This window comes from Yamadazyma tenuis, chromosome 2, assembly GCF_029203305.1.
Source record: "Yamadazyma tenuis chromosome 2, complete sequence".
NCBI lineage: Eukaryota > Fungi > Ascomycota > Pichiomycetes > Serinales > Debaryomycetaceae > Yamadazyma > Yamadazyma tenuis.
The window spans coordinates 29,324-53,780 of NC_089462.1; the positions used below are offsets into that span (position 1 = coordinate 29,324).

The window sequence follows — 24,457 nt, forward strand, 5'->3', positions numbered from 1 at the left end:
TATGATCGCAGGCCACTTCACGGGCTCGAAAAAAAGTGAGAAAAAAGAGGCGATGATGTTATTAACTCGTTTAAGAAGGTCCTATTGTCTGCAGGGGTCCCACGAGCACAGGAGTGACTGTTTGTATAAAGACTGGGGTGGGCAAGGGGCGTCGGGCGGCAAGTAGGGCGACACGACTTTTAGGTACCAACTTTTCAATGGACGGATGTCGCTCGATGTCGCATTAACATCTCCATCGAGTGGTACTATGTCGCGCCTCGCGCCTGCCGCTTCTTGTCCAAACATAAACAAACTTTAGCCTAAGCTTCCTACATACTTTTTATTTACTTCTATCACATACAACTTCATGTCTGACACCGATACATTGGACGTTCTGGCTGCAGCCACCAACGTTAACCCTTCAGGTATGTACTGAGGTATCCTCTTCGAACCCCTTCGTCTCCATCTGTTTATTTTGCCAGCAACAAGTGCGCTCAAAAACAATGAACTGGATTCTCGAGCGAGTGTTTACATTCTGTGAAAATTCTTGTGGATCTAAAATAAACAACTCCCGTGTGGAAGACCCTGAATTCTCTTGCCACACATCGCTCAACTACTACCAGACTACTGGGTTCATCACGCTGTTGCTTGTCCCCTACTAACTATCTGATTTTAGACCCTCAATTGTCCAAAACTCGTCCTCATCCACGCGAGAGCGATACTCCAGTTTTATCCCAAAAGGATTTTAATTCAAGCACAGACACCTACGCCAGTGAAAACAACGACATGTCCGAGGACAGAACCGATGGCCACGAAGCTTCGTTTGATCGAAACTTTGATCTCGATAATACTTCTGATTCCGATTCGAAGGTGATCAAAACGGTCAAAATTGATAACGATGAATTTCTGTTTGTGCATGCAAACCCGCAAAGTGCCCAGGCTACTCCCAAAGGTATAACTACCACAGTACTGGTGAATAATCCAAATCCTTTTTCGTCTCCCAGCAAATCGTCATTAAAGAAGACAACTAGCAATTCGCCAAAAAAGAATGTTGTTTTCACCACTTCTGTACCTCAAGTAATACATTACCCTCAGAATGCCGACTCCTCCATCAATATGGAAGAAGATCCCGAGAAAGAAGAAGAAGATCGTCAATTTTCCAATCAGATTGAACAGACTTTAAATCACCATTGGAACCAAGTGAGACAAGCTTCAGTATCTTCCGAAGATACCCCTCCACCTGTCCCTCCCCCGCATTCAATTGACTTGAACAGTTTGAATTATGAAGCCACAGAAGATACCGATATGGACCAGAATACCTTGAAAGAATTTAAGCTACACCTGAAAAACTTGAATAACTTATCATTGAACGAAAAGTTGGACATATTTCTTAACAATCAAAACGCGTTAGGTCAAGATGATAGAGATCAAAACACTACAAAGGAATTAGACCAGCATTTACAGGATCTTCATGAAGACTCGAAGAATAGGTTGGAATCGAACATCCATCACTTGTCTTTGGATTTGCAAAATAAACTAGGAAATAAGGTAGAGAACCCATTGAATTCTTTAACCAAGTCGTCAGAGGTTCCTTTGAGGTCAGCTGGTTCTTCTCAGTCATCATTACAGTCTCTTTTGGAAGATAACAGGATGTTGCCTTCTAAGTATAACGATAAGAATGAAGGCTTTCAAGGTATCCAATTGAACGATGGGATCCACGGATTCTCAAATGACTTGGTTGAACAATTAATACCTCAATCTCGATCAGCTCAGCTATTAAATTCAGACGAATCTCAGCTTTTATCTTTCAATACCAATCCCAACAGGCTTTCAAAGCAGTCACTTCTTTCAGAAAATGATGAATTTCATGATTCTTTCGACAATGAATACAAAGACACTGAACAATCGATAATGGATTTGTTATCTTCGGCTGCAATGAACCAACACACAAGCACCGAAAAGAATCCAATCGTGAAGGAAGAACCAATCGAGTTTCAAGATTTGAGATCTTCTGAACCAAACGAACGTCAAATAAAGCAGTCTCCTAGTATGGCAGATGTTGAACTCAAAGGAGAACTTGATGAAATTCTGCCAAAAGAAGTTTCGCAAGATATCAAGAAACCCGTTCTCAGGGCAACTGGATCAGACGACGAAATTGAACAATACAATGATAGCTTTGAAGAAGAGAAAGTCTCGAATTTCAGAATCGGGGATCATATTGAAAACGGATGGAAATATGAAGACTCTCTTGATGCTGATAGAGAGGACAATGACGAATTCACTAACAATGATGTCACAATCCTTTCTCATTTGAATAGAGACGAAGACGAAATCGATCCCGAACTGGATGATATCGAGCCAGCATCGGACATGTTAAATTCTTCTCAAGACATAGAACCATTGGAGGTAAACTTATCTCCAGACACTAGCCAAAGCATTGAAGATTCTCCTGATAGAGTATCATTAGCTCCTCCAAGAAGTGTCAGCTCCATGCAAAACTCCCCAGTGAGATCTTTAGTCACCCACAAAGGTGTTGATATTGGTATCGATGCTACTGTTCCTCCAACGCCCGTGAGGTTAGCAAGGGAAGCAAAATTAAGAGAAAAATACGCTTCAGTTTCTCCTGTTGAATCCAGAACACCCACATTCAAACATGAATCTACTTCTCCTGGACTAGCAGAATCCAAGTTGGAAATGCTTCAAGCTCCAAATACCGAAAAACTGCTTAAACTGAATAATGAGAGTGTCACTCAAGACGAGGTAGACGAAGTTCCGATTGCTGTTGCTGACCTTGAATCAGTTGAAGCACATGAAGACGAAACTTTAGTCAATCAAGAAATGTTTTCTGTGAATGCCCAGAACTCCGATGAAGGGAGAGAAGCTGTATCTGACATCGATGAATCTACTTCTAATACTGATGCTGGGAAATACGACCTGAACAACGAAAAGCCTCAAGATTTTGAATCAAAGCACAACGATTCTGAAATCTTGGCTAATTCAACAAATATTCCCCCTGAAGAGCTCACTTTGCCTCCAATCGAACCAGGTAATTATTCATCTTTTGAAGAAATAACGAAAACGCTTAATAACTCGAAAGGTACTGAAGAAGACTCATTTGAACAATCCTTGTCAGCCGAATTTGACGAGGATAAGCCTACCACAAAGACCACCAGTTATTTGTCCATATGGCACTTACAAAATAGGATTAAGCCAAAGAGACCAATACCTACCAAACTGGTTGAAGCTAGTGATATTACCATTTATGATCCCAACACAAATAGCTACAGGGTTCCAAGTGCTTTGTTAAACAAAAGGATTAAGGATGTGAATGTTGTTTCTCGAAAAGTTGTTGATCCAAACGAAGTAGAATATGACGAAGACTTTTTACCGGAATTATCACAGGATTCAGGATTCGAAAAGCATTTCAACAGCTTGATAAATGTATCAGCCAATGATTCAAAGGTCTTTTCTCAAGGATCTGCTGCTGCCAATAGACTTAGCAATACTCCCTTGAGTGATCGTAACATTTTGACCAATATTGAAGCGGCAAAGTCTGAAGAAAGTCTCCTTTTTGGACCAAAAGCTGAAGCAAACCAAACAAGATTGTCGAAACCACCTGCAGTACCCGAGAAACCAATCACTCAGATAAATCAAAAGAGATCTAGGTTCCGAGTTCCTTCAATTGACATCAAGAGGTCTATTACTCTAGCTGAACAAAACAAGACTAGGGACAAGTATGATGATATCTTCAAGGATTCCGTTGCTCTTGATAGAAGCTTAACAACGCCAACAATCAAGGGCCATGGAATGAAGACTTTGCCCAGTATGGATAAGGACGATGTGAAAAAAATCTTGAACACCAAGAGGATGATTAGTCATGAGGAGTATAGCCAAGTCAAATTGGTTGGAAGAAAATCTTCCATTGTCCATGACAATTCTGAAAAGTACGATTCCTTACAACAGCAAGCTTCTATCCACAATGCTGCTGATAACTCGATGGATTCATCTCCTTTGGATAACGACGTTATGCCCCATTTGGCATCTGAGTTGATGAAAGTACCTCAAGCTTTATTATCCAAAGAGCAGGTTTTTAATGATTCGGATTTGGCTTCATCAAAGCTTCCAAATTCGAATTTTTCCTCCAGAATTTCATCTGCAGTGAATAAAGATATCAATGTTGGTCAACTGTTCCCAGAGCCTGATGCTGATATTCTTAGTTCTCCTTCGAATATTTTCAAAACTCCACCTAAGGATGATGCAGAACATCTGAATGATGGTTTGAATACGCAAATGAAGGATAAAGAGAACAGACCTCCAAATATGATCCAAAAAGGTAAACCAGGAAGTCCAATCAAGATTAAAACTTCTCCTATTAAAGTTGTTAAGAGAAATTCAGGTATATCAATAGTTGTCCAATCTCCACCACCTCCAAAATTGGGATCTCTCACGGAGCTGTTGGCTCCACCAAGACTATCCAATTCTTCAACACTTGAACCTGAGGTGCAAGTGAACAAGGTTAGTGGATCTTCTGAACAATTTTCTGGAAGTGAAATTTCAAACATCAAGTTGAGAAAGGAACAGTCACCTTATCATGAGAAACAGTTGAGTGTGGTGTCTGTTCCCTCGATGTACACTACCAATACTAATGTTACCCAACCATCTAGAACATCTTCGAACACATTATTAAACCAAAACAATGGAAAGACAAAAGACTCGTGGAAGCAACATTCTGTTCAATCCAGTGTTATCAGAGAAAACGATGAACTTCTACCTGTGGAAAGAGGTAGATTATTCTTCAGAGTTGTTGGTTTGAAAAACATTAACTTACCAGACATTCAAGGTCATGATGCCGAATTTTCTGTGACATTAGATAATGGTGTCCATTGTATCAAAACACCCAACTATAAAGTTGATGACCGCCGGGTATTGATTGGAAAGGAATTCGAATTGACTGTAGGAGATAGCTTAGAGTTTATCTTGACGATGAAGATGAACTACGAAAAGCCTAAGGGGAAGTTAGTTGAAGTACAAGAACGGAGGCTTGTCAAATCTAAGAGCAGATTGAGTCGTATGTTTGGATCAAAGGAAGTCATCACTACTACTAAGTTTGTTGCTCAAGATCCAGTTGACTCTTGGAAGACCAAATTTGCTCAAGACGGATCATTTGGAAGATGTTACATTGACTTCGACCAGTATGAGTCCAAGATAAGCTATAACACCAACAGTTTTGACATACCTTGCTTCAATGAATGGGAAATTATTCAAAGTAGCAGTGGACCTATCAAAGCCAAGCCATACGTAATTGGTAACTTAGAAGTCAAGATGTTGTTCATTCCTAGATCCGAGATGCATGAAGCTTTACCTACGAGTATCAGGTCTGCATCAGAAGTTATTAGCCAATTACTCAATGAAAACCAACTCAGATATGAAGGTTACTTGACTCAAGATGGAGGAGATTGTGAAAGCTTGAAGAGAAGATTCTTCAAGCTTGAAGGTACATCGTTGATTGCCCATTCAGAGTTCAACCATAAGACAAGAGCTAAAATCAACTTGGCCAAGATCATTGACGTGATTTTCGTGGACAGAAACCGTCCTGAGACAGCACAAAAGGCCAGAAACTTCAGTGATATCTTGTTGGTACCAGATTCATTCAAGATCAAGTTTGCAAATGGAGAAATCATCGACTTTGGCGCTGCCAATAACCATGAGAAGTACCAGTGGATTTCGTATTTTGAAACGATCGCTCAACATAATCGGTTCCGTCGCTTGCCATGGGTTAAGGCCATGTTGGAGCAAGCTAAGACTAAAACTAATAATCCCTGGTTTACCTTGGAGGGCCAGTGAATGCAAGAGCCCCATTTAATAATGTATCATAATAAATAGTACAATAAGTTTTAATGTAAACACCCATTAGATCCGCATGAATATGCTGTACAACTCCGAAGTAAATAAATGCGCCAGACACATTTAGCCTATAACCAAATATACCGCATTTATCAGAGCTTCTGTCCCTTTATCCCATTACTAATCCATTGCAGAGGACAAATAAATGCGGAAAGTCGCCGGAACTGCAGTTAAAAAGTACTCAAAAGTACCCGATTTATAAGCAATTTCCGCAACATTTCCTTTATTCCGTACTTATCTGCCATCCGCCAGCTGTTGGAAAAAGAGCGTTTATATTGGACTACAGGAATCTTAATAAACTTCTTAGCACAGAAGGTTGGAGGACAAAATAGTTGTATAGATTCCGAAGTATAATTAGTAAGCGTCAGTCGTCAGTCGTCTGTCTTTATTGTTGTTATTCCGAGCCTCTAAACGGTTCTACTTTGTATAAAGGTCTTTGATTGTACAGAGTTTAATTGTACAGAGTTTGATTGTACAGAGTTTACTTATGCCAATTTAAAATGGCAGATATAGAAAATAAGCCGGAAAAGGAAGATATTGAGATCGGTTACGAAGTTACCTTCGACGGTCTCAATGATAAGGAGGATGCCACACAACTTTCGACGCTTCGAAAATGGCTCATTGTCGTTATTATATCGTTAGGCTCAACGTGTATCACTTGTTTATCTTCATGCTGGACATTAGCTTCTACTAATATTATCAACCACTTTGGAGTTAGTGAAGAAGTTTCTGTGCTTGGCATTTCCTTGTTCATTATAGCTGTTGGATGTGGAGGGGTGTTTTTGGCACCCATGTCAGAATACTATGGCCGCAAAAAAACATACACAATTGGACTTTTCCTTTGTGGTACGTTCAATCTACTACCCGGGTTTTGTGAAAACTTTGGAGGTGTTTTGTTTGGTCGCTTTGTTTCTGGATTTTTTGCATCTAGTTTCATGGCTGTGGCTTCTGGGACGTTTGCTGATATTTTCCCAAAGGACAAGCTAGCATACCCGGTTGCGCTCTACACTATGTCACCATTTGTGGGACCAGGTTTGGGACCTCTTATGTCGGGGTTTATCAACAAGTATATCGACTTCAGATGGACTTTCCACGTTATGACCATTTGGTGTGCCGTTATCGTGGTGATGGTAGTGTTGTTTGTTCCAGAAACGTACCAACCGGTACTATTGATGGCTAAGGCCAAAAGAGTCAGGAAAGAAACTGGTGATGATAGGTACTATGCACCTCTAGAGAAATCCAAGAGAAGCTTGGTTCAAGCCATTTTGTTATCTTGTGAAAGGCCTATTGGATTGTTGTTTAGGGATAAAATGACCTTTGTTTTGTGCTTCTACACTGGCTTCAATCTTGCCATTGTGTACATGTTCTTTGTTGCAGTGCCATACATTTTTGAAACGGTGTACGGGTTTGAAATCGATCACGTTGGCCTCACTTTCATTGGGTTGATCTTGGGGATGGCGATCCTGTCACTTGTTGGTCCCTTCTTTGTTACCAAATACATGAATAAGAAGGCGGCTGCAAATAAGGGAATAATGGAACCAGAGTTTCGGTTTTTCAGCATTGAAATCGGAGTGTTTATTGCTCCTATGGGATTGCTCGTGATGGGGTGGACTGCTTATCCCCATGTCCATTGGATGGGTCCCATAATTGGAATGTTTATTTTCGGGTTTGGGATTATCTTCATTTTTAATGGGATCTTTGGATACACTGTTGATGCATACAGGTTATATGCTGCTTCTGCCATGGCCACAAACTCACTTGTGCGATCCATAATGGGTGGAGTCTTCCCACTTTTTGGCAAACAAATGTACAAAAAGATGGGAATTCACTGGGCAAGCACTTTCCTTGCTCTTATTGGATGTTTGTTGATCCCTGTGGCATTCCTTTTTGCTAAGCACGGACCGCGGTTGAGACAGCAAAGTAAGTACGCATGGGCGTAAGTAATGGAACTCAGTTGGGACCAGACTGAGAATACACTATATATAATAATGCAGTACACTGCACTAAGCTTGAACCCCAACTTGTTTTACAGCGTAAGGGGATACGATTTGGAAGTTAGAAATATAATTCTTTGACCACAGTTCCTCTAGATAACCCTGGATACTTCATAGAACCAGAGGAAGTGGATAATTAATTAGTGGTAATAGTTAGGCAGAGAGAAAGACGTTGTTTTGCAGCTTGGGTGCTCTTTTCGTTTTGTAGTTGCAGCATATTATGAACTAGTTGGAAAAATTCAAATTTGTACAAGAGCACAAGTATTTGTCAATTGGTTTAATTTGTAAATCAAATAAAGTATAGAAGGAGATCATTGCAACTTCTAAGACCCTCAATATCTTCAAAATCTAATGTCGCACTGAAAAAAATATTGTTAAACTATCAATATGGCAAAGTCAGATGATGATGACGCATACCTATACAGCTCTGAGGACGATGGGCAACCCTCCACCAAGAAGCAGAAAGTGAACGGAACCACCAAAGAGAATCCTGCTAAAGACGACGCTGCAGCCACTAGGCCAAGCCAAAGTGAAGATGAGGATGATGACGACGACGAAGAAGAAAGCAGTGATGATGATATTGATATCGTTATTGGTGACAACACCACGTCCACTTCCAGACCATCCACAGCATCTACGTCGGTCACGACAGCGCCAACGAGCGAGTCGACCGAGTCTACTACCCAACCCACCAGTATCGTGTCAAATAACCAGAAAGAGTCTTTAGATATAAATAAAGTGGTAGAATTGGATGGAAAGCCCTTAACACAAGTGGACTTGGAGAAATTGAAAGACAAGCCATGGAGAATACCAGGGGCTGATATCTCTGACTACTTCAACTACGGATTCGATGAAATCAGTTGGACTGCTTATTGTTGCAAGCAAGACAAATTGAGAGGTGAATTCAACCCAGCTAAATTGATGGCTCAAATTATGGGAGGTCTGAAGGGAAAGAACGGTCCTCCTATGCCGCCAATGGGTATGCCGGTGCCACCTCCAGGTATGCCAATGGGAATGCCACCAATGGGTATGATGCCTAACATGCCTAACATGCCTAATATGGCTAATATGCCAATGCCTCCAAACATGCCTAACATGCCTAACATGCCCAACATGCCCCGTAACATGAACTTTGGTAAGAGCAACTTGCCACCACCACCACCGCCTCCCAAGAAGTAAGGTATTTTGTATATTAATAAACGAATCTACTATCTCCAAATTCCAACCATTAGTCGATTATAAATAGAATGCATACATTATATAAACAGAAAAATCTACTCTTCATCACTTTCTTCGTCAGCTTCTTGCAACCATTTGACAAATGGCTTGGCAGCCTTTCTGACCTTTTTAGAAACCTCTTTTGGTACGTACTTTTTAGAAACCTTGGAGCCCCAAGAAATGATGACTTCTTCGGAAATCAAGTCTTTGTCATACAAAGCCATTAAGATCTTTGGGACTTTTTCAATCAAACTGGTATTTTCCAATCCGATGTATCTTTCTAAACCACCCAAGAAAGCCTTTGAATTTTCTTCCTCTTGTTTAATTAATTTGGCCAACAACCCCAAATGCTCTTCTATTTGTTCAACAATATTGTCATCAAACAAAGTCTGGGCCAAGACTTGAATGGTTTCAGCCTTGTCCAAGATTTCTAACTCGACAATCTTCTTATAAATATCAATATCCGAAGGCAAGTCTTCTTTGGAGTCTTTTGATTCTTCCAACAACCATTCTCCCAATTGGTTGAACTCAGCATTACTATCTAAGGTTAAGCCATCCAATTTGGCTCTGGCTTCGATAGCTTCTTTGGACATGTCCACAGCCCAGTCATCGTCATTGACTTCAATAGACTCATCAGCCAAAGCAGCAGCCTCAGCATTGATTTTTTTGGTCAAGAAATCGTCATCATCATTCTCATCAACAACCAAAGAAGTTTCTCCACTTTCATCATCATTTTTTTGGTCAGTAACAAGATCAGCAATAGTCTTACCACCTCCAACAACGTTGGCAGTAGCGGTGGCAGCCTTCTTACCCTTCTTACCTTTTCCACCATCTGGGGGGTTCTTCATTATATAGGATGATAATTTTGATCTGGGGTCGATTAACGAAAGGTGCCCACAGGCCTTACAGTCTCTTTGCAAAATGTCCTTCTTCACTTGGATTTCGGTTTCGGGGTTCTTACAACTGGCACACAAAACAAACTTTTTGATGAATCCATCCAAAGAGTCTTGTAACTCATTGGCATCGTGTGCTCCATTAATCAAATACCGGTCTTGGGACTCGTTGGTTTGAGCACCCAACTCGGAACCAAAGTATTTCAATACGTAGGTTGGAGGCCTTCCCAAAGCTCTGGAGACTTCAGCCAAATTGACGATGGCAGTTCTAATCCCATTACCTCTACCTTCAACCTTCGATTGGATGGGAGGCATTTTATACCTGTAAAAAGGGTCAGTGTTATCACGGCAGATGTTGATGAAGGACATATTGAAGTTGATGTAGCTTGCTTATTGGCAGTATATTATTCATAAAACTTTCAAATACGGTGATGTGTATTTGGACACAGATACTTTTGATGTAGTTAACGTAACAGGATCTGAAAATTTTTCCAGCGCGACTTAGAATTCAAATGGGTGCAATTTGTAATGCTGCCAAACGACTGAGGAGAATCTGTTTCTGAGAGAAAGGAAGTTATGACAGCCTGGATTTTGGATGGATACGTCATGCACAGGGTACTCCTAGTAGTAAATACTCTCCCTACGCTCTTGGAAATGCTTCATGGGTATCAAAGGGTATGAGATAAAAGTATTCATACTTTACTAATAGTACAATTGTGAGCCTATAGCTTTATCAACGAATACCAGCTCATTTATTTTCCTATATTCTTTTCACTCACTATAAATCATATCTAACTAGACAATGGTGGAAATGGAACAGTTTTGGAAAGAACTATACACCCATTTCCGTGAGACAAGTAGCCTTTTATTCTTCCCTTGGATATGAGGACTGCCAAAATGCATTCGATTTCTTGCTTATTGAAAGTTTCCTGACCAGTAGAATTCGATAAATTGAACGATACTGTGAAGGCACTAAACGGCACTATATGGGAACCTTTACTATCGGTGATGAAGGCGTGGATCTTGACAGTCTTCTTGAGCAAATTGATATAACACAAATCTTTGAGGCTTTCAAACAAAAGGTAAAGCTTCTTCTTTAGTAAGAATGACTCGAATTTCTGTATAAACCAATTTAGCTTGTTCACATCACCAGACTTGATATAATTAAATGAGCTTTCATTGTAGATGTAGTTGAGTATCGGGAACTCCTTCCAAATGAACGGCTTGGGATACTTGTTTTGAGTGTAAAGAGTTAACGGAAGATATAGCACCAATAACTTTTCCATCTGGCTTTCTACAGATGTCCTTTTCTTGATGTACGCTAACAATGACATTGCCTGCTCAAGTTTTTCGTGGGCAGCATTGAATTCTGAGTCGTCCAATGATAGGATGGCACTATAGTACAAGTAGGTTATGGCTGATGACTTATCAACTAAATGCTTATCGAATTTCGGTAATTCAAATCTTGTTCCTTTCAATGCCTTTTCCACAGATTTGGCCATATCCAAAGTGTTGAGTCTGAAGTATAATCGAAGCAAACAACCCAAGAAAAAATAGATATCAACCCGTTTACTCTGTTTCAAGTCCAAGTTTTTATCGTTTAACGAGAGCTTGAACGAATTGTTTATGGTACTGGCCAAGATCTCCAACGAAGAACTATTTGCAGATGTTTGAAACTCCAGGTCAGGTTGCTTGGCCTGAACCTCTTCGGGGAACAGCTTCTCCATGACTCCAAATATATCCATTAACTCTTTACATGCTTTCATCAACGGGAGATTGATCCAGTTGGTTTCGGTGTTGGCGGCTCTGTTCAAAGTATTCACCAATTCAATGTAATTGTTGAAGGATTTTTTGATATCGTTGACCACATAAATAGCCTTTAATAGCTTCAAATATGCTACTACCACCGGTCTGAATTTCTCATCTACTGCGAATAAATCAAAGTCATTAGGGTCCTGGAACTGGCTTCGCACAGGTCCTTGGCCATTTGGCGGGTTGATCTCTATGAGGGTGCTGAGTTGCCGCAGGTCCTGGGTCTTGATGGCGGTATCAATATGTGATAGATACTGGGACAAAGTTGACATTGTAGAATCCACAAACGAGTCAAGTTCGCGATGAGCCAACAAGAGCCGGTGCGGGACCTGAGGGATTCGAGCAGAAGACAGTACCAGTGCAGGGGCGCGCGACGCCGTCAAGGTCGTGCCCTTTTCTGCCACGAGCATTGAACCACTCGCCGTGTCAAAATCTCGCGCGCGCGCCTTGACACACTGCCCTGCCCCATGCCTGATTCTCCCGCACTCGAGCCGCCGCGACTTCTCCTATTTTTGTTTGTGCGAAATTTCCAAATCACCGTTTACTTCGGATACATTTGTCTTTTGTTTGCAACACCTTAATTAGACGTTTTTATTACCATTGGGACCACAGAGTTATACTCCAAGTATCACCAGACTGTAACCTCCTGAATTAAACGTCACCCACTGCAGGCGAATCTGCTCCAATCGATTCCTTCATTTTTAGTCCCGTACTTGTATTTTTCCGTTGAGTGTGTCTAATGAATTCGTCCACAAACCCATCTCCTCCACCAACAATTTCATTGACCCTTTCGAACCCCGGAGTCGAACTGGACGCTTCCATACCAGGAAGTCTCATTGGATCCGGGGCCCATAGAACCAGAAGTCGTGCTGGGACTTTGCCGTCGACGTTTCTTAACCCAACGTTGGCAATTCCAATTCCCAACCCAAATACTACCCATTCCAATTCCTCGTCCACTTCGCCATTGATGGCCACCAGCCATCCATCCGATACGCTTGGCGGTGATTTTTTGGATAGCAACTCCATCAACGCCAGAAGGAAGCGGTCTGGCTCGCTCTTCTCCACAAACTCCATTTGGAACGACGATAATATCTCCATCCAGTCGCAAAATTTATTGGAATCAACCATCAGCAACAACACAATTGGAACCCCCAGTTCCTTTATTAGCCCTACGTTGGGTGCCCAGCCGTCAAGCTTGAATTTGAATGGTGTTTCCAATAACCCTAATGTTAATGATCCTGATAATAATGACTATAATGCCAATGTCCACCAAATGATTAATAGAAATAGATCCTACACAACCAATGCAACTCTCCCAGCAAATGGACATGGTCACATGGACTTGAGCATGCTTGATGCTAATGGTGTCAATGCCCAGTCTGGGTTGTCTCCTCAGTACATGTCAACTTCAGCTGGAAACAAAAACGAGATTAATTCACTTCTCGGCAACTTGATGTCAAATATAGGCGGAACAAGTCCTGGAGCAGCTCGTAACAGAGCCCAAACCTTCTCGGGAATGGTTCCTCTTCAGTCTGAAGGAGTTCACTCCCAACAATACTACAACCGTTTGCAGCAACAGCAGCAACATGTTCAACAACAGCAACATGCTCAGCAACAACCACAGTACCAACAAGTTCAATTTCAATATGGCCAGAATTATGCTCAACAGCCGCTTCTTGTCGATGATTTTGATATGAGTCTGATGGTCATCACCAACAACTTTGAGAACCCTAACTTGGGGCCAACCAACCACCTTTTGTTTGACAACTTGCCTCTGTTCTTCGATTCGGCCAAGTTATTTTCTGTTTTAAACGACTCCTTTGGCAACAACAACAGGCACTTGAACAATATCTTGAGCATCAGAACCACAACCACATCCACCTCGAAATTAGCATTGGTTACCTGCTCGTCTCTTGAGGTGGCTATGAACTTGAAAGCTAACTTCAATCACTATGAAGTGGTCCCAGGAATCATTTTGTATATTGCATTTGCCAAATGCCATGACCCGGTGCCCACTTCCACTGGCTCATCAAGTTCATCATCAAAATCAACTTCAGGCCAGACCACGAACTCAAACAACGTGAACCATTCCCCAGACCATGAGCCTGTTAACGAGGGTGTGATTGTTTTGGAAAACAAAAAAATTAGTCGAATTGACGTCCTGCAAGTGAAAGATTCCTTGTTACATACAATTGATCAAATTATTGGTGATAATCACGGATCCCGTGTTGATAAAAATAAGATCATTTCTATCATCAACAGGACTTTGAGCTACACAAACTCAAACTATCAAGACAATTTCGGTCCATTACCTGATCCTATCCCTGTTCGACAATTTGATGCACCTAAGTTAAGGGAATTGAGAAAAGATTTGGAATTCAACGAATTGCTTGTGTTAGAAGGCCATACGTTGCCTGAAACCAACGATAAACTCAAAAACCACAACATTGGTGATAACAGATCCATGAGCCAGATGGATTTGGAAGACTTATGTTTGGTCATGTTGGACGAATTACCAGAGTTATGCTACGACTACATTGGAAATACTGTTGTGCAGAAGTTGTTTCTCCTTGTAAAATCACCTTTGATTAAGTTGATGATGGTTAAAGAGATCACTCCATACTTGACTCAATTGAGCATCCACAAAAACGGTACCTGGGCCATCCAAAAGATTATTAATTTGTGCCATGACGACTACCAACAGCAATATATTATTGGGGCCAGTTTAAAGCCTTACACAGTCAAGTTATTCAACGACCAGTTTGGTAATTACGCATTGCAAGGTTGTATCAAGTTCAAGTCACCATTTAATGATTTCCTTTTTGAGTCAATCTTGGATAACTTCATTGAAATAAGTTTTGGAAGATTTGGCTCCAGAAGTATCAGGACTATCCTAGAAACTTCTGATGAAAGATACATCACCAAAGAGCAGATAGTTTTGATCAGTGGGTTGATTATTGAATATGCCAATGAGTTGGTGGTCAATAATAACGGGTCTTTGTTGATCACTTGGTTTTTGGATACCTTTAGTGGATTTGGACACAGGTTCGAAAAGAAGTACGAGTTATTGACCAAGAAGTTCGTGGAACACTTGGATGTATTATGTCGTCATAAATTGGCCAACTTGACCATCTTGAAGATTTTAAATAACAGACAAGACTTGAGGCTGAAACAAATCATCATGGACAAGATCTTTGGTAAGTTTGATGACACTAATGGTGATGAAACCATCAAACCCCCATCTAAGCTTTTGGAAACCATTTTGACTGAAGACTCCGATCCCAACAATAATGCTGGCCCATTATTCATCTACAAGATTTTGTCAAACCCATTATTGTTGAACTTGACCAACTATTCCCACAACCACGACGAAAAGGATATGAATAAAAATTCCCGGTACCAGAAGTTCATTATACAACAGATCAGAAGATTGTTGCTCGAGTTGAACATCAATAACTACCAAGCCTACAAGAAGTTGATGGACGAAGTTGGGTTGTCCAACACCAGAATCACCAGAAGCTCGTCCTTGTCCAAACGTGGAGGAGGAGGTAGTGGTGGTAAGAGAGGTGGTAACAATGGCACTGGCTCTCGCAGAATGAACATGGGAAGTGCTGGTCCTAATCAGATGTCACCTCACGATGCTAACCAAGTTCCTAGTCATCACCCAGGCATGAACCAATACCCTGGTGTAAACTACATGGGGAGTCCAGGAGTGATGTACCAAGGTGGAATAGTTCCTCCTCAAGGTCCTCCAGTATCTGACCCATACGCCATGGGATACCCTGGCCAACAGAGTTATCCGGTGATGATGACACCACAAATGATGACGAACTACCAGTATCCCGCGTCGGCCTCTTCTTCCGGATACAATGACAAAACGCCTCCTCAGCCCCAATCTCAACAGCTGCAGCAACAACAACAGCAAGATGTAGCCATGATGCAACAATTGGAGCAATTGTCCCTCAGTTCTGCGGCTTTGGGATATAACTCTAATCCTGGCACCCCAGGTGATACTCGTGCTCAACAGCAGAACCTGTTCTTTTGAACGAACATAATCCAGTAATAGTTAATAGTTAAAACAATAATCTTCTCGCCACTAATGCCTTCGGGTTTCCCTTTATCAACTGGATCGCAAAACAATAACAAAATGCGCGAGATCGAAAATTGTTTTTACAAGCACCGGAAATCCACATTACACATACGTACTTTTGATTGCAATCAAAAATACTGTAATAGTTATAGAAGCATTTAGTAACTTTATCAACGTTGCTGATACTTGTATCAACATTATACTCAATTCATCCTAGAGGTCTGATAAATCGTGGACCCGTCCTGAAATTCGAGATCCAGTAAGAAACCCCAAGCCATTACAAATTCTGTTCTTCTAAATGAGTTCTCCCAGCAGCACCAACGAGGATCCCGAGTTTGTGTTTGCTCCTGCAGGTCCCAGAAATCTGCAGTTCCGTCGGGAAAGAGATTCGTTCAGTTCAGATACTTTGACGCCCAACCTAAGAAAGGGTAAATATGATCCTAGTACTTTTGAAATGACTGATATCGACGATGCCGACACCAATTTCCAAGAACTTAAAGAGTCTTTGGTGAATATACGGAGTCGGAGAAGTGAAATCCAGACTTTGAATTATCGGAACTCGCCGTTGTTGAATTTGCCTACCGAAGTGTTATTACAAATCTTTCATCATTTAGACAGAAGGGACTTGTTTTCCCTATTGACGGTATGCAGAGAGTTCAGCGAATTGATCATTGAAATCCTATGGTTTAGACCAAACATGCAAAGCGATATGTCTTTCAAACACATCAGGCAAATCATGAGCTTGCCACCCCATACCACCCACTGGAATTATCGCTTATATATTAAGAGGCTTAATTTGTCGTTTATGACCAAGCTCGTCAACGATGATTTACTCTCGTTGTTTATAGGCTGTCCCAAGCTTGAACGGTTGACTTTGGTTAATTGTAACAAATTATCCAGAACCCCAATCAGTAATGTATTGGATAGGTGTGAACGGCTCCAGTCGATTGATTTGACGGGTGTCACCGATATACAAGATGACATATTCTTGACATTGGCCAGGAACTGCCCTAGACTACAAGGGTTGTACGCTCCTGGGTGTGGTAATGTCAGTGAAGATGCAGTGATCACCTTATTAAGGGCTTGCCCCATGCTTAAGAGAATCAAGTTCAACAACAGTGAAAATATCACCGATCACTCCATTTTGGCCATGTATGAGAACTGCAAGTCTTTGGTAGAAGTCGACTTGCACAACTGCCCGGAGGTTACAGACTTATACTTACGAAAGATCTTTTTGGAGTTGTCTCAATTGAGGGAGTTCAGGATTAGTAACGCTCCAGGGATCACCGACAACTTATTGGGGCTTTTACCCAACTCTTTCTACTTGGAAAAGTTAAGAATCATCGATATGACTGGCTGTAATGCCATCACGGATAAGTTTGTTGAGAAACTAGTGATATGCGCCCAAAGGTTGAGAAACGTTGTCTTGTCCAAGTGCTTGCAGATCACCGATGCGTCGTTGAGGGCATTGTCAAAGTTGGGTAGAAGTTTACACTACCTTCATTTGGGCCACTGTTTACTAATCACTGATTTTGGAGTCACTTCTTTGGTCAGATATTGTCATCGAATTCAGTATATCGATCTTGCCTGTTGCTCTCAATTGACCGATTGGTCATTGGCAGAATTGGCCACTTTACCAAAATTGAGAAGAATAGGTTTGGTCAAATGCCATTTAATAACTGACAACGGAATAGTTGAGTTGGTCAGGCGGAGAGGCGAGCAGGACTGTTTGGAAAGAGTTCATTTATCTTACTGTACTCGTCTATCAATTGGGCCTATTTATTTGCTCTTGAAGACCTGTCCGAGGTTGACACATTTATCGTTGACGGGAATTCAAGCATTCTTGAGAAGAGAGATCACCCAGTACTGTCGTGAGCCTCCTCCAGATTTCAACGAATACCAAAAGTCTTTGTTCTGTGTGTTCTCGGGAGATGGAGTTAACCAGTTAAGAAATCACTTACAACAAATCATGGAGGACAGAGCATATGCTTTAGACCAAGGCGAAGGACAACCGCAGTTGGCCAACATGAACCCAGGAAATAGAATTGGTTCTTTTCAAAATAGAGCTGTCAATAACAACCCTAATACCGAAAATGGTAATGTCGATATTCTAAGATTGGATAATCCTCCACCCATGGGCAATTTTGGTGCTACCGGTACCAATGACGAAGAAGGAATAAGCTTATGGGCTAGACAAAGAGGATTGGGGATCTTGAGAGACAACAATGAAATGACTCCAAATGAAATCCAGGACATTAATAGAGAAATCTTCACAGAACTTACACAAGGGGATGGGGCCAACAATCAACAAATGACACCCGGCGAACGTGCACATCAGCAGTTGAGAGAAAATTTCACTAGGTTCATAAGAAGCCAAGAACATCAGCGGTTCAGTCAACGAGCAATGGCGTATGGTCAAAGAAGAGGAGGAGTGCAGATCATGAATGGAATTGGATCCAATGCTCCTCAGATTTCCCAACCGGCAGTGTTTCCTAATGAAGGTCAACCTGATATTCCAATTATGAACGACGATGAAGATGGCGATGTTGAGATGTCCGCCACTGATTTGTTTGGCGGCACTAATAATAATGGGGCATAATAATGACCCCCGATAATGCATAATTATGTACTCGATGTATTTAATTCAAAACACGATTCCGTATACTTCTCAATAACAATACCGGCTGCTAATCTGTTTCAATCTGATTTTCACAGGAATCTTGTTATACTCTATCAACTTCTTTGTTAAGTATGTCATAGTTTCAGGAATTCTGGTGGTTGTTTCTCTGGAAAGGGTACTTACATACTCCTTCAAGTAAATCTCTTTTGACGAACTTCCGCTCAGTGAATATGTGAAGGAAACTGTGAGTGAACAAGGGGTCCTAGTGATGAAAATGGAAAATGAAGTACTGGATTTTGATTCATTGTTAGTGCTTGCGTCACATGACTCACTTGTACCCGAGGATTCGTTTGTGCCTTGATATCCCAGGGTCGAATTCGAGTTATTTGGAGGAATACCAGACTTGCTTGTAGAGCTCGAGGTATCTGAAACAGTATTAGACTTTGAAGAACCTGATTCTTCATCTTCCAAACCTATCACCAGAACCAGTGACACTGAGCTCTTTGTTTCTGTTTCCGATTCTCCTCTGACCGGAATCCATTTTCTTTTGCATCGTGACTGCATTTGTTGGGCGGGTCGTTTCGAATACTGCATTGCTCCTAACACAATTGACTCTTCTATTGAAGCTTTTGTTGGATACCGACGCTTTTTATATGCCTGATACTCGTTGGACTGTTGTTTGGAAATTTCAAGGATCTTTTGTCTTCTTTGCTCAAAAATACTGGGGTTGGCTGCTTCAGTCATTAATAAACTCTCTACCGGGATGTTCCTAGGAACTTCACGTTTTTGAACAATCGAGTGAAGCTTACATGATATCCTCTTCATACAAGGCATAATAATATCCTTACATTTGACCATTGGAACGCCACAAATGTAGTCGTTTTTATAGAATTCTAAACTTCTTTCGTTGATTACTTCTACACCATCACCGGTAAACTCTGTGAGGGGACTGGAGGAAAATGCCGAAGGACCGTAACCTAACATATGCACTTTATTATATGAAGAAAGCGAGCTTTTTGGCTTTTCATACATCACCTGGCTGTTGTTATTCGAGTCATCGCCAAGTATATCACCGGGACAAAAGTTTGGACTTAGCTTATTTGCATCATAGAGAACTGAATTTTTCCCATAGTTCCTAAAAATATTACCACTGCTTCTTTCTAAGATTCTGGTACTCAGTGGAGTACGCTTTTCCCAGCACTTGAGTTCCCCAAAAGAGTCTGATGGGTATCTAGATTAATATGGTACTTCACCAAATAAAAAATAGAGTATCACTTACACTCCCACTGCACCAATTTCAGCGGACAGTTGGGTGAGCGGTAATCAATTGGCGTGCTGGTCCCAAATCCATTGATATCCACGTATTTGGAGAAGAAAGAGTCATCTGAGTCATGTCTTTTCATATTTGTGGCAGGTAGTAGACGCCAGAGATTTTGCAGTCAAACAGGCGCGCGCCACGAGGGCCACCGGGGCTGGTGCCCTTTTGATCTAGCAGTCACACTGCGGGTCCTGACCAAAGAAATTGTGTGCGCGCACGTAGCTATTCTGCTCACCGGTGAAAAGTCTATGAGAGGAAAATTAAAAATTCCATAGAAATTTTCATCTAACTACCATAGATTTAAAATGTATGTTGAAAGCAAATATAATACCAAAGCGATGACACCTCCAACTCAATAATAGTGCTCAAGATAAGAAAATACAGAACACCAAGTTCCCACCTATCCTTTGAACTGCCCACGAATACTCGTTCCCTTTCAAAGTGTTGACCAGAACACCAAAGAGCAATGTGAAAAATCTTTTCGTCCACATAATTACCAACAGAAATTGACACAACTCCTCAGGCCCATTCCCATCAGTTCAACCACAGAGCTGGAAGATTTTTCTAAGTCATTTGTACGGATTTCACGAATTTATACTAACTTTTATTTAGGACTAAAAGAACTAGAAAAGTGGGTATCACCGGTAAGTTCGGTGTCAGATACGGTTCCTCCTTGAGAAAGCAAACCAAGAAGATGGAAGTTCAGCAACACGCTAGATACGACTGTTCTTTCTGTGGTAAGAGAGCTGTTAAGAGAGGTGCTGTTGGTATCTGGAGCTGTGGATCTTGTAGAAAGACCGTTGCTGGAGGTGCTTACTCTGTTTCCACCGCCGCTGCTGCCACCGTCAGATCCACCATCCGTCGTTTGAGAGACATGGCTGAAGCTTAAATGTCATTATTAAATAATCATATAAAACCTCATATTGTATATTTAAGTTAACGCTCCGTATTTTGAAATACACACACAGTAAAAGATGCAGCTGTACTATGCTTGTGACGTTGGGAAGTTAGTTAGACGTACTTGTGTGGTTCTTTCGTCAGAAGTTTGGTGGGAGTATTGTTCGCACAATCCCACAAACTGCTCGCACATTCCCACTAACACCATGGAACCGTACGAATTCCCCAAAATCCACTCGTTCCCACCCATGTACACACAACAGCCTAATGCCACCATTCTAGACAATCAGCTTGGGTCCTGGTGCGATATAATACTCTCGTATTGCGAATACTACAAGATAAGTTCCATCACTCTCACAGGGACCGTTATCTACTCGCAATTTGACGATTTGGACATAACCCAATTACCACCGGTATTTGAGAACAAAGCCATCGATAGGGCTGTGAACGATGAGTTCAAGTCGACGATATTCCGCCACTTGATCCACAAACTGAAAAAAGCCGAGTACATCAATGCCAAACTGCCTGAAGCAGGGGTGCTCATATATTGGAGGTCACTAGTTGACTGGGCCAACCTTATCCACGATTTCGTGGAAAACACGGGGCAACTGGGAACGGTTCTCACGGTGTACGAATTGACGAAACTGGAAGATTCAGGTCTTCCTGCTGACTTGAAGAATTTTGACTATAATATGTTGGTAAAAGTGCTAAAAAATGTGTTGATCAAACAGGGAAAAGCGCAGATATTGATGAGCGAAGACGACCCCGAACAGATTGGTGGAGTGAAGATTGTGTAAGTAATAGACACGGGTTATGAGAACAAACGAATGGAATGTAGCTCAAGAACAATGCCGTGAAGCAGGTGATTTTGTATAAGTTGTCTGCTTCTTCAGCTTGCCGATGGCCGGCTGAATAGGCAAATATGAACCTTCTGCAACTTAGGTGTTTTTGGAGAGATTCAGCCCACTCCCATAAAACGTATACAGTTGCACACATGGTGGCGGATGAAACAGCTTTCCGAATGCGGCAGTCGACGCCAGAGACTCATCGCGTCTGAAAAAGCAAAAATTTACAAAAACTATTTAAACACCAGATTTCCCTGCGATGGGATTCCCTCCTCTTACCTCTCTTTCTTCCCGCTTAAAATATAATTTTAAGAGGGTATTAAATCCATTCTTTTTTTTGTGTAATAAAATTCCTCTTAATCATGAAGTACGTTGTTGTTTCCGGAGGTGTCATCTCAGGTATTGGTAAAGGGGTTCTTGCCTCTTCTACTGGGTTGTTATTCAAGACTTTGGGATTTAGGGTAACCTCAATCAAAATCGATCCTTACATGAACATCGATGCCGGTACCATGTCACCATTAGAACACGGAGAGTGTTTTGTGTTGAATGACGGGGGTGAAGTCGACTTGGATTTGGGAAATTACGAACGGTACTTGAATATTACCTTGACTAGAGATCATAACATCACCACTGGTAAGATCTATTCCCATGTTATTGAGAAGGAAAGAAACGGAGACTACTTGGGTAAAACCGTGCAAGTAGTGCCTCACATCACCAATGCAATCCAAGACTGGGTTGAAAGAGTCAGTCGAGTTCCAGTTGATGATTCAGGATTGGAACCGGAGATTTGTATTGTGGAATTGGGAGGAACCGTTGGTGACATTGAAAGTGCTCCATTTGTTGAGGCTTTAAGACAGTTTCAATTTAGAGTGGGGCCTGAGAACTTTGCCTTGATTCACGTGTCGTTGGTTCCTGTTATTCACGGAGAGCAGAAGACCAAGCCTACCCAAGCTGCTATCAAGGACTTGAGATCTTTGGGTTTGACCCCAGACATGATTGCTTGTAGATGTCAGGAAGAGTTGGAAGCTGGAACCATTGAAAAGATTGGAATGTTCTGTCATGTGGGGCCAAACCAGGTCATTGCCGTGCATGATGTTAACTCCACCTACCATGTGCCCTTGTTATTGAAGGAACAAAAGATGATGAAGTATTTGCAAAAGAAGTTGGCGTTGGAAAACGTCCAGTTGCCAACCGAAGCTTTATCCAAGGGTGAACAACTTTTGATCAAATGGAGGAAATTGACCTCTAGTCATGACAAATCTTTTGAGTCCGTCACTATTGCCTTGGTTGGAAAGTACACTCACTTGAAGGACTCTTATTTGTCGGTGATCAAGTCTTTGGAACATGCTTCCATGAAATGTCACAGAAGATTAAAGATCGAATGGGTCGAATCCACCGACTTGGAGGAAGAAACCAAGATTTCCAACTTGTCCAACTATCACAAGGCATGGCACTACGTTTGCCAGGCCGATGGGATTTTGGTTCCTGGAGGATTTGGTAGTAGAGGTATTGAAGGTATGGTTGCGGCCGCCAAATATGCCAGAGAAAACGACGTTCCATACTTGGGAATCTGTCTTGGTTTACAAATTGCTGTTATCGAGTTTGTCAGAAACGTTTTGGGATACGAGAAATCCACCAGTATGGAATTTGATCCTGAAACTGACGAAGCTACGGCTTCTGTAGTTTACATGCCTGATGTTGACCAGATCAAGTTGGGAGGAACCATGAGATTGGGTATCCACGAAACCAAGTTTGTGGCTGATACCGATTGGTCTGTTTTGAAGAAGTTATACGGAGGTGCTTCCTCAGTTTATGAAAGACACAGACACAGATATGAAGTCAATCCTAAGTTGGTTGGAGAAATTGAGGCCAAGGGATTAAAGTTCATTGGTAAAGATGAAACCGAACAGAGAATGGAAATGTTGGAACTCAAGGGACATAAGTTCTTGTGTGGAACCCAATATCATCCTGAGTACATTTCCAAAGTGTTGGATCCATCGAGACCATTTGTGGGATTAATCGCGTCTGCTTCGGGGATTTTAGAAGATATCTTGAGCAGTGATGATTTAGACTACAAAGGAGAGTTTTGATTTGTTTTTTAAGATATAGATTTAATTGCTAGCATAGGATTCAATTTGCATTGTAAATATAAGAAACCCAAACCCTTCGCAACCTGCGCACGCCCCTTGCTCTCAATAAAAGTCACCAAAAGCCGAGATTAAAATCCCCAGAGTCACCTAACTTATTTTTCACTGATTCAATCACCTTTCTTCTTAAAATGGCTGCCTACACAAAACAAATCCCTGTTGATGCTACCTGCTCCTGTGGCGAATCTTGCACATGTGCTGGATGTTCTGGAACCGACACCAGCGGAACTTGTGCTTGTGACAAGAAGTAAGTGACTGGTTTATAACCCGTCAACTTTGAGATAGTTTGGTCAACCCCGTGCCGGGAGTTGATTGTGTGAATCGAGCTTCATTCCAATGGGTTGTCGTTGGAATGTTGACGTTTGTTTGTTTGTTTGTTTGTTTTAATACACGATTTTTCGTTACAATTACCGATCATGCAATAGCTGTGTATTTTCTGTCGGATTCCTCTTACTGGGTACTTCAAGGGCAACTCTTTCTGTTTACCTAACCTCCTGCTTCTAGACGCTTCCGTGTGCTTCTACCACACTAGAGGCATTTCTGCTATATTTGCGGGCTTTTAGCTCAACATTGGGACTGCGCACGACTGCTCCATATTCGCTATGCGTTATTATAGCTACAGATCTTGGAAGTGGGTATAAAAGCCCTTCCACAACCCTTCAAATCAACTCAAACCAACAAAACAACTTTAATCTTAAAATAACCATGTGCTCCAAAAATACCTGTGCTCCTTCTGCTGC

General features: G+C 41.5%; 10 protein-coding genes across 10 annotated transcripts; 8 read left to right on the forward strand and 2 right to left on the reverse strand. All coding sequences in view use genetic code 12, as the record gives it.

The window, feature by feature from the left end:
- Positions 1-346: 346 nt before the first annotated feature.
- Positions 347-5,823, forward strand: BUD4 (Bud site selection protein bud4; the record flags this gene model as incomplete). The annotated part of the gene is made up of 2 exons (XM_066157623.1): positions 347-404; positions 656-5,823. The coding sequence occupies 2 exons, from the start codon at positions 347-349 to the stop codon at positions 5,821-5,823; spliced, it is 5,226 nt and encodes a 1,741-aa protein (XP_066013720.1).
- A 560-nt stretch (positions 5,824-6,383) lies between these two features.
- Positions 6,384-7,823, forward strand: PSN45_001262 (uncharacterized protein; the record flags this gene model as incomplete). Its single annotated transcript, XM_006690086.2, has 1 exon — positions 6,384-7,823. The coding sequence occupies one exon, from the start codon at positions 6,384-6,386 to the stop codon at positions 7,821-7,823; it is 1,440 nt and encodes a 479-aa protein (XP_006690149.1).
- A 441-nt stretch (positions 7,824-8,264) lies between these two features.
- FIP1 (cleavage polyadenylation factor subunit fip1) lies at positions 8,265-9,056 on the forward strand (the record flags this gene model as incomplete). Its single annotated transcript, XM_006690469.2, has 1 exon — positions 8,265-9,056. The coding sequence occupies one exon, from the start codon at positions 8,265-8,267 to the stop codon at positions 9,054-9,056; it is 792 nt and encodes a 263-aa protein (XP_006690532.1).
- A 95-nt stretch (positions 9,057-9,151) lies between these two features.
- CSN12 (COP9 signalosome (CSN) subunit) lies at positions 9,152-12,072 on the reverse strand (the record flags this gene model as incomplete). The annotated part of the gene is made up of 2 exons (XM_006690085.2): positions 9,152-10,377; positions 10,785-12,072. The coding sequence occupies 2 exons, from the start codon at positions 12,070-12,072 to the stop codon at positions 9,152-9,154; spliced, it is 2,514 nt and encodes an 837-aa protein (XP_006690148.2).
- Positions 12,073-12,767: 695 nt separating this feature from the next.
- On the forward strand, positions 12,768-15,845 carry PSN45_001265 (uncharacterized protein; the record flags this gene model as incomplete). The annotated part of the gene is made up of 1 exon (XM_066157624.1): positions 12,768-15,845. One exon carries the CDS (start codon positions 12,768-12,770, stop codon positions 15,843-15,845), a length of 3,078 nt encoding a protein of 1,025 aa, XP_066013721.1.
- Positions 15,846-16,188: 343 nt separating this feature from the next.
- Positions 16,189-18,489, forward strand: GRR1 (SCF ubiquitin ligase complex subunit; the record flags this gene model as incomplete). Its single annotated transcript, XM_066157625.1, has 1 exon — positions 16,189-18,489. The coding sequence occupies one exon, from the start codon at positions 16,189-16,191 to the stop codon at positions 18,487-18,489; it is 2,301 nt and encodes a 766-aa protein (XP_066013722.1).
- Positions 18,490-18,558: 69 nt separating this feature from the next.
- Positions 18,559-19,494, reverse strand: PSN45_001267 (uncharacterized protein; the record flags this gene model as incomplete). Its single annotated transcript, XM_066157626.1, has 2 exons — positions 18,559-18,713; positions 18,843-19,494. The coding sequence occupies 2 exons, from the start codon at positions 19,492-19,494 to the stop codon at positions 18,559-18,561; spliced, it is 807 nt and encodes a 268-aa protein (XP_066013723.1).
- A 407-nt stretch (positions 19,495-19,901) lies between these two features.
- On the forward strand, positions 19,902-20,717 carry RPL43 (60S ribosomal protein L43; the record flags this gene model as incomplete). Its single annotated transcript, XM_066157627.1, has 3 exons — positions 19,902-19,924; positions 20,127-20,135; positions 20,441-20,717. 3 exons carry the CDS (start codon positions 19,902-19,904, stop codon positions 20,715-20,717), a joined length of 309 nt encoding a protein of 102 aa, XP_066013724.1.
- Positions 20,718-20,931: 214 nt separating this feature from the next.
- Positions 20,932-21,522, forward strand: PSN45_001269 (uncharacterized protein; the record flags this gene model as incomplete). The annotated part of the gene is made up of 1 exon (XM_006690467.2): positions 20,932-21,522. The coding sequence occupies one exon, from the start codon at positions 20,932-20,934 to the stop codon at positions 21,520-21,522; it is 591 nt and encodes a 196-aa protein (XP_006690530.1).
- A 410-nt stretch (positions 21,523-21,932) lies between these two features.
- Positions 21,933-23,660, forward strand: URA7 (CTP synthase ura7; the record flags this gene model as incomplete). Its single annotated transcript, XM_006690466.1, has 1 exon — positions 21,933-23,660. One exon carries the CDS (start codon positions 21,933-21,935, stop codon positions 23,658-23,660), a length of 1,728 nt encoding a protein of 575 aa, XP_006690529.1.
- Between the last annotated feature and the right edge of the window lie 797 nt (positions 23,661-24,457).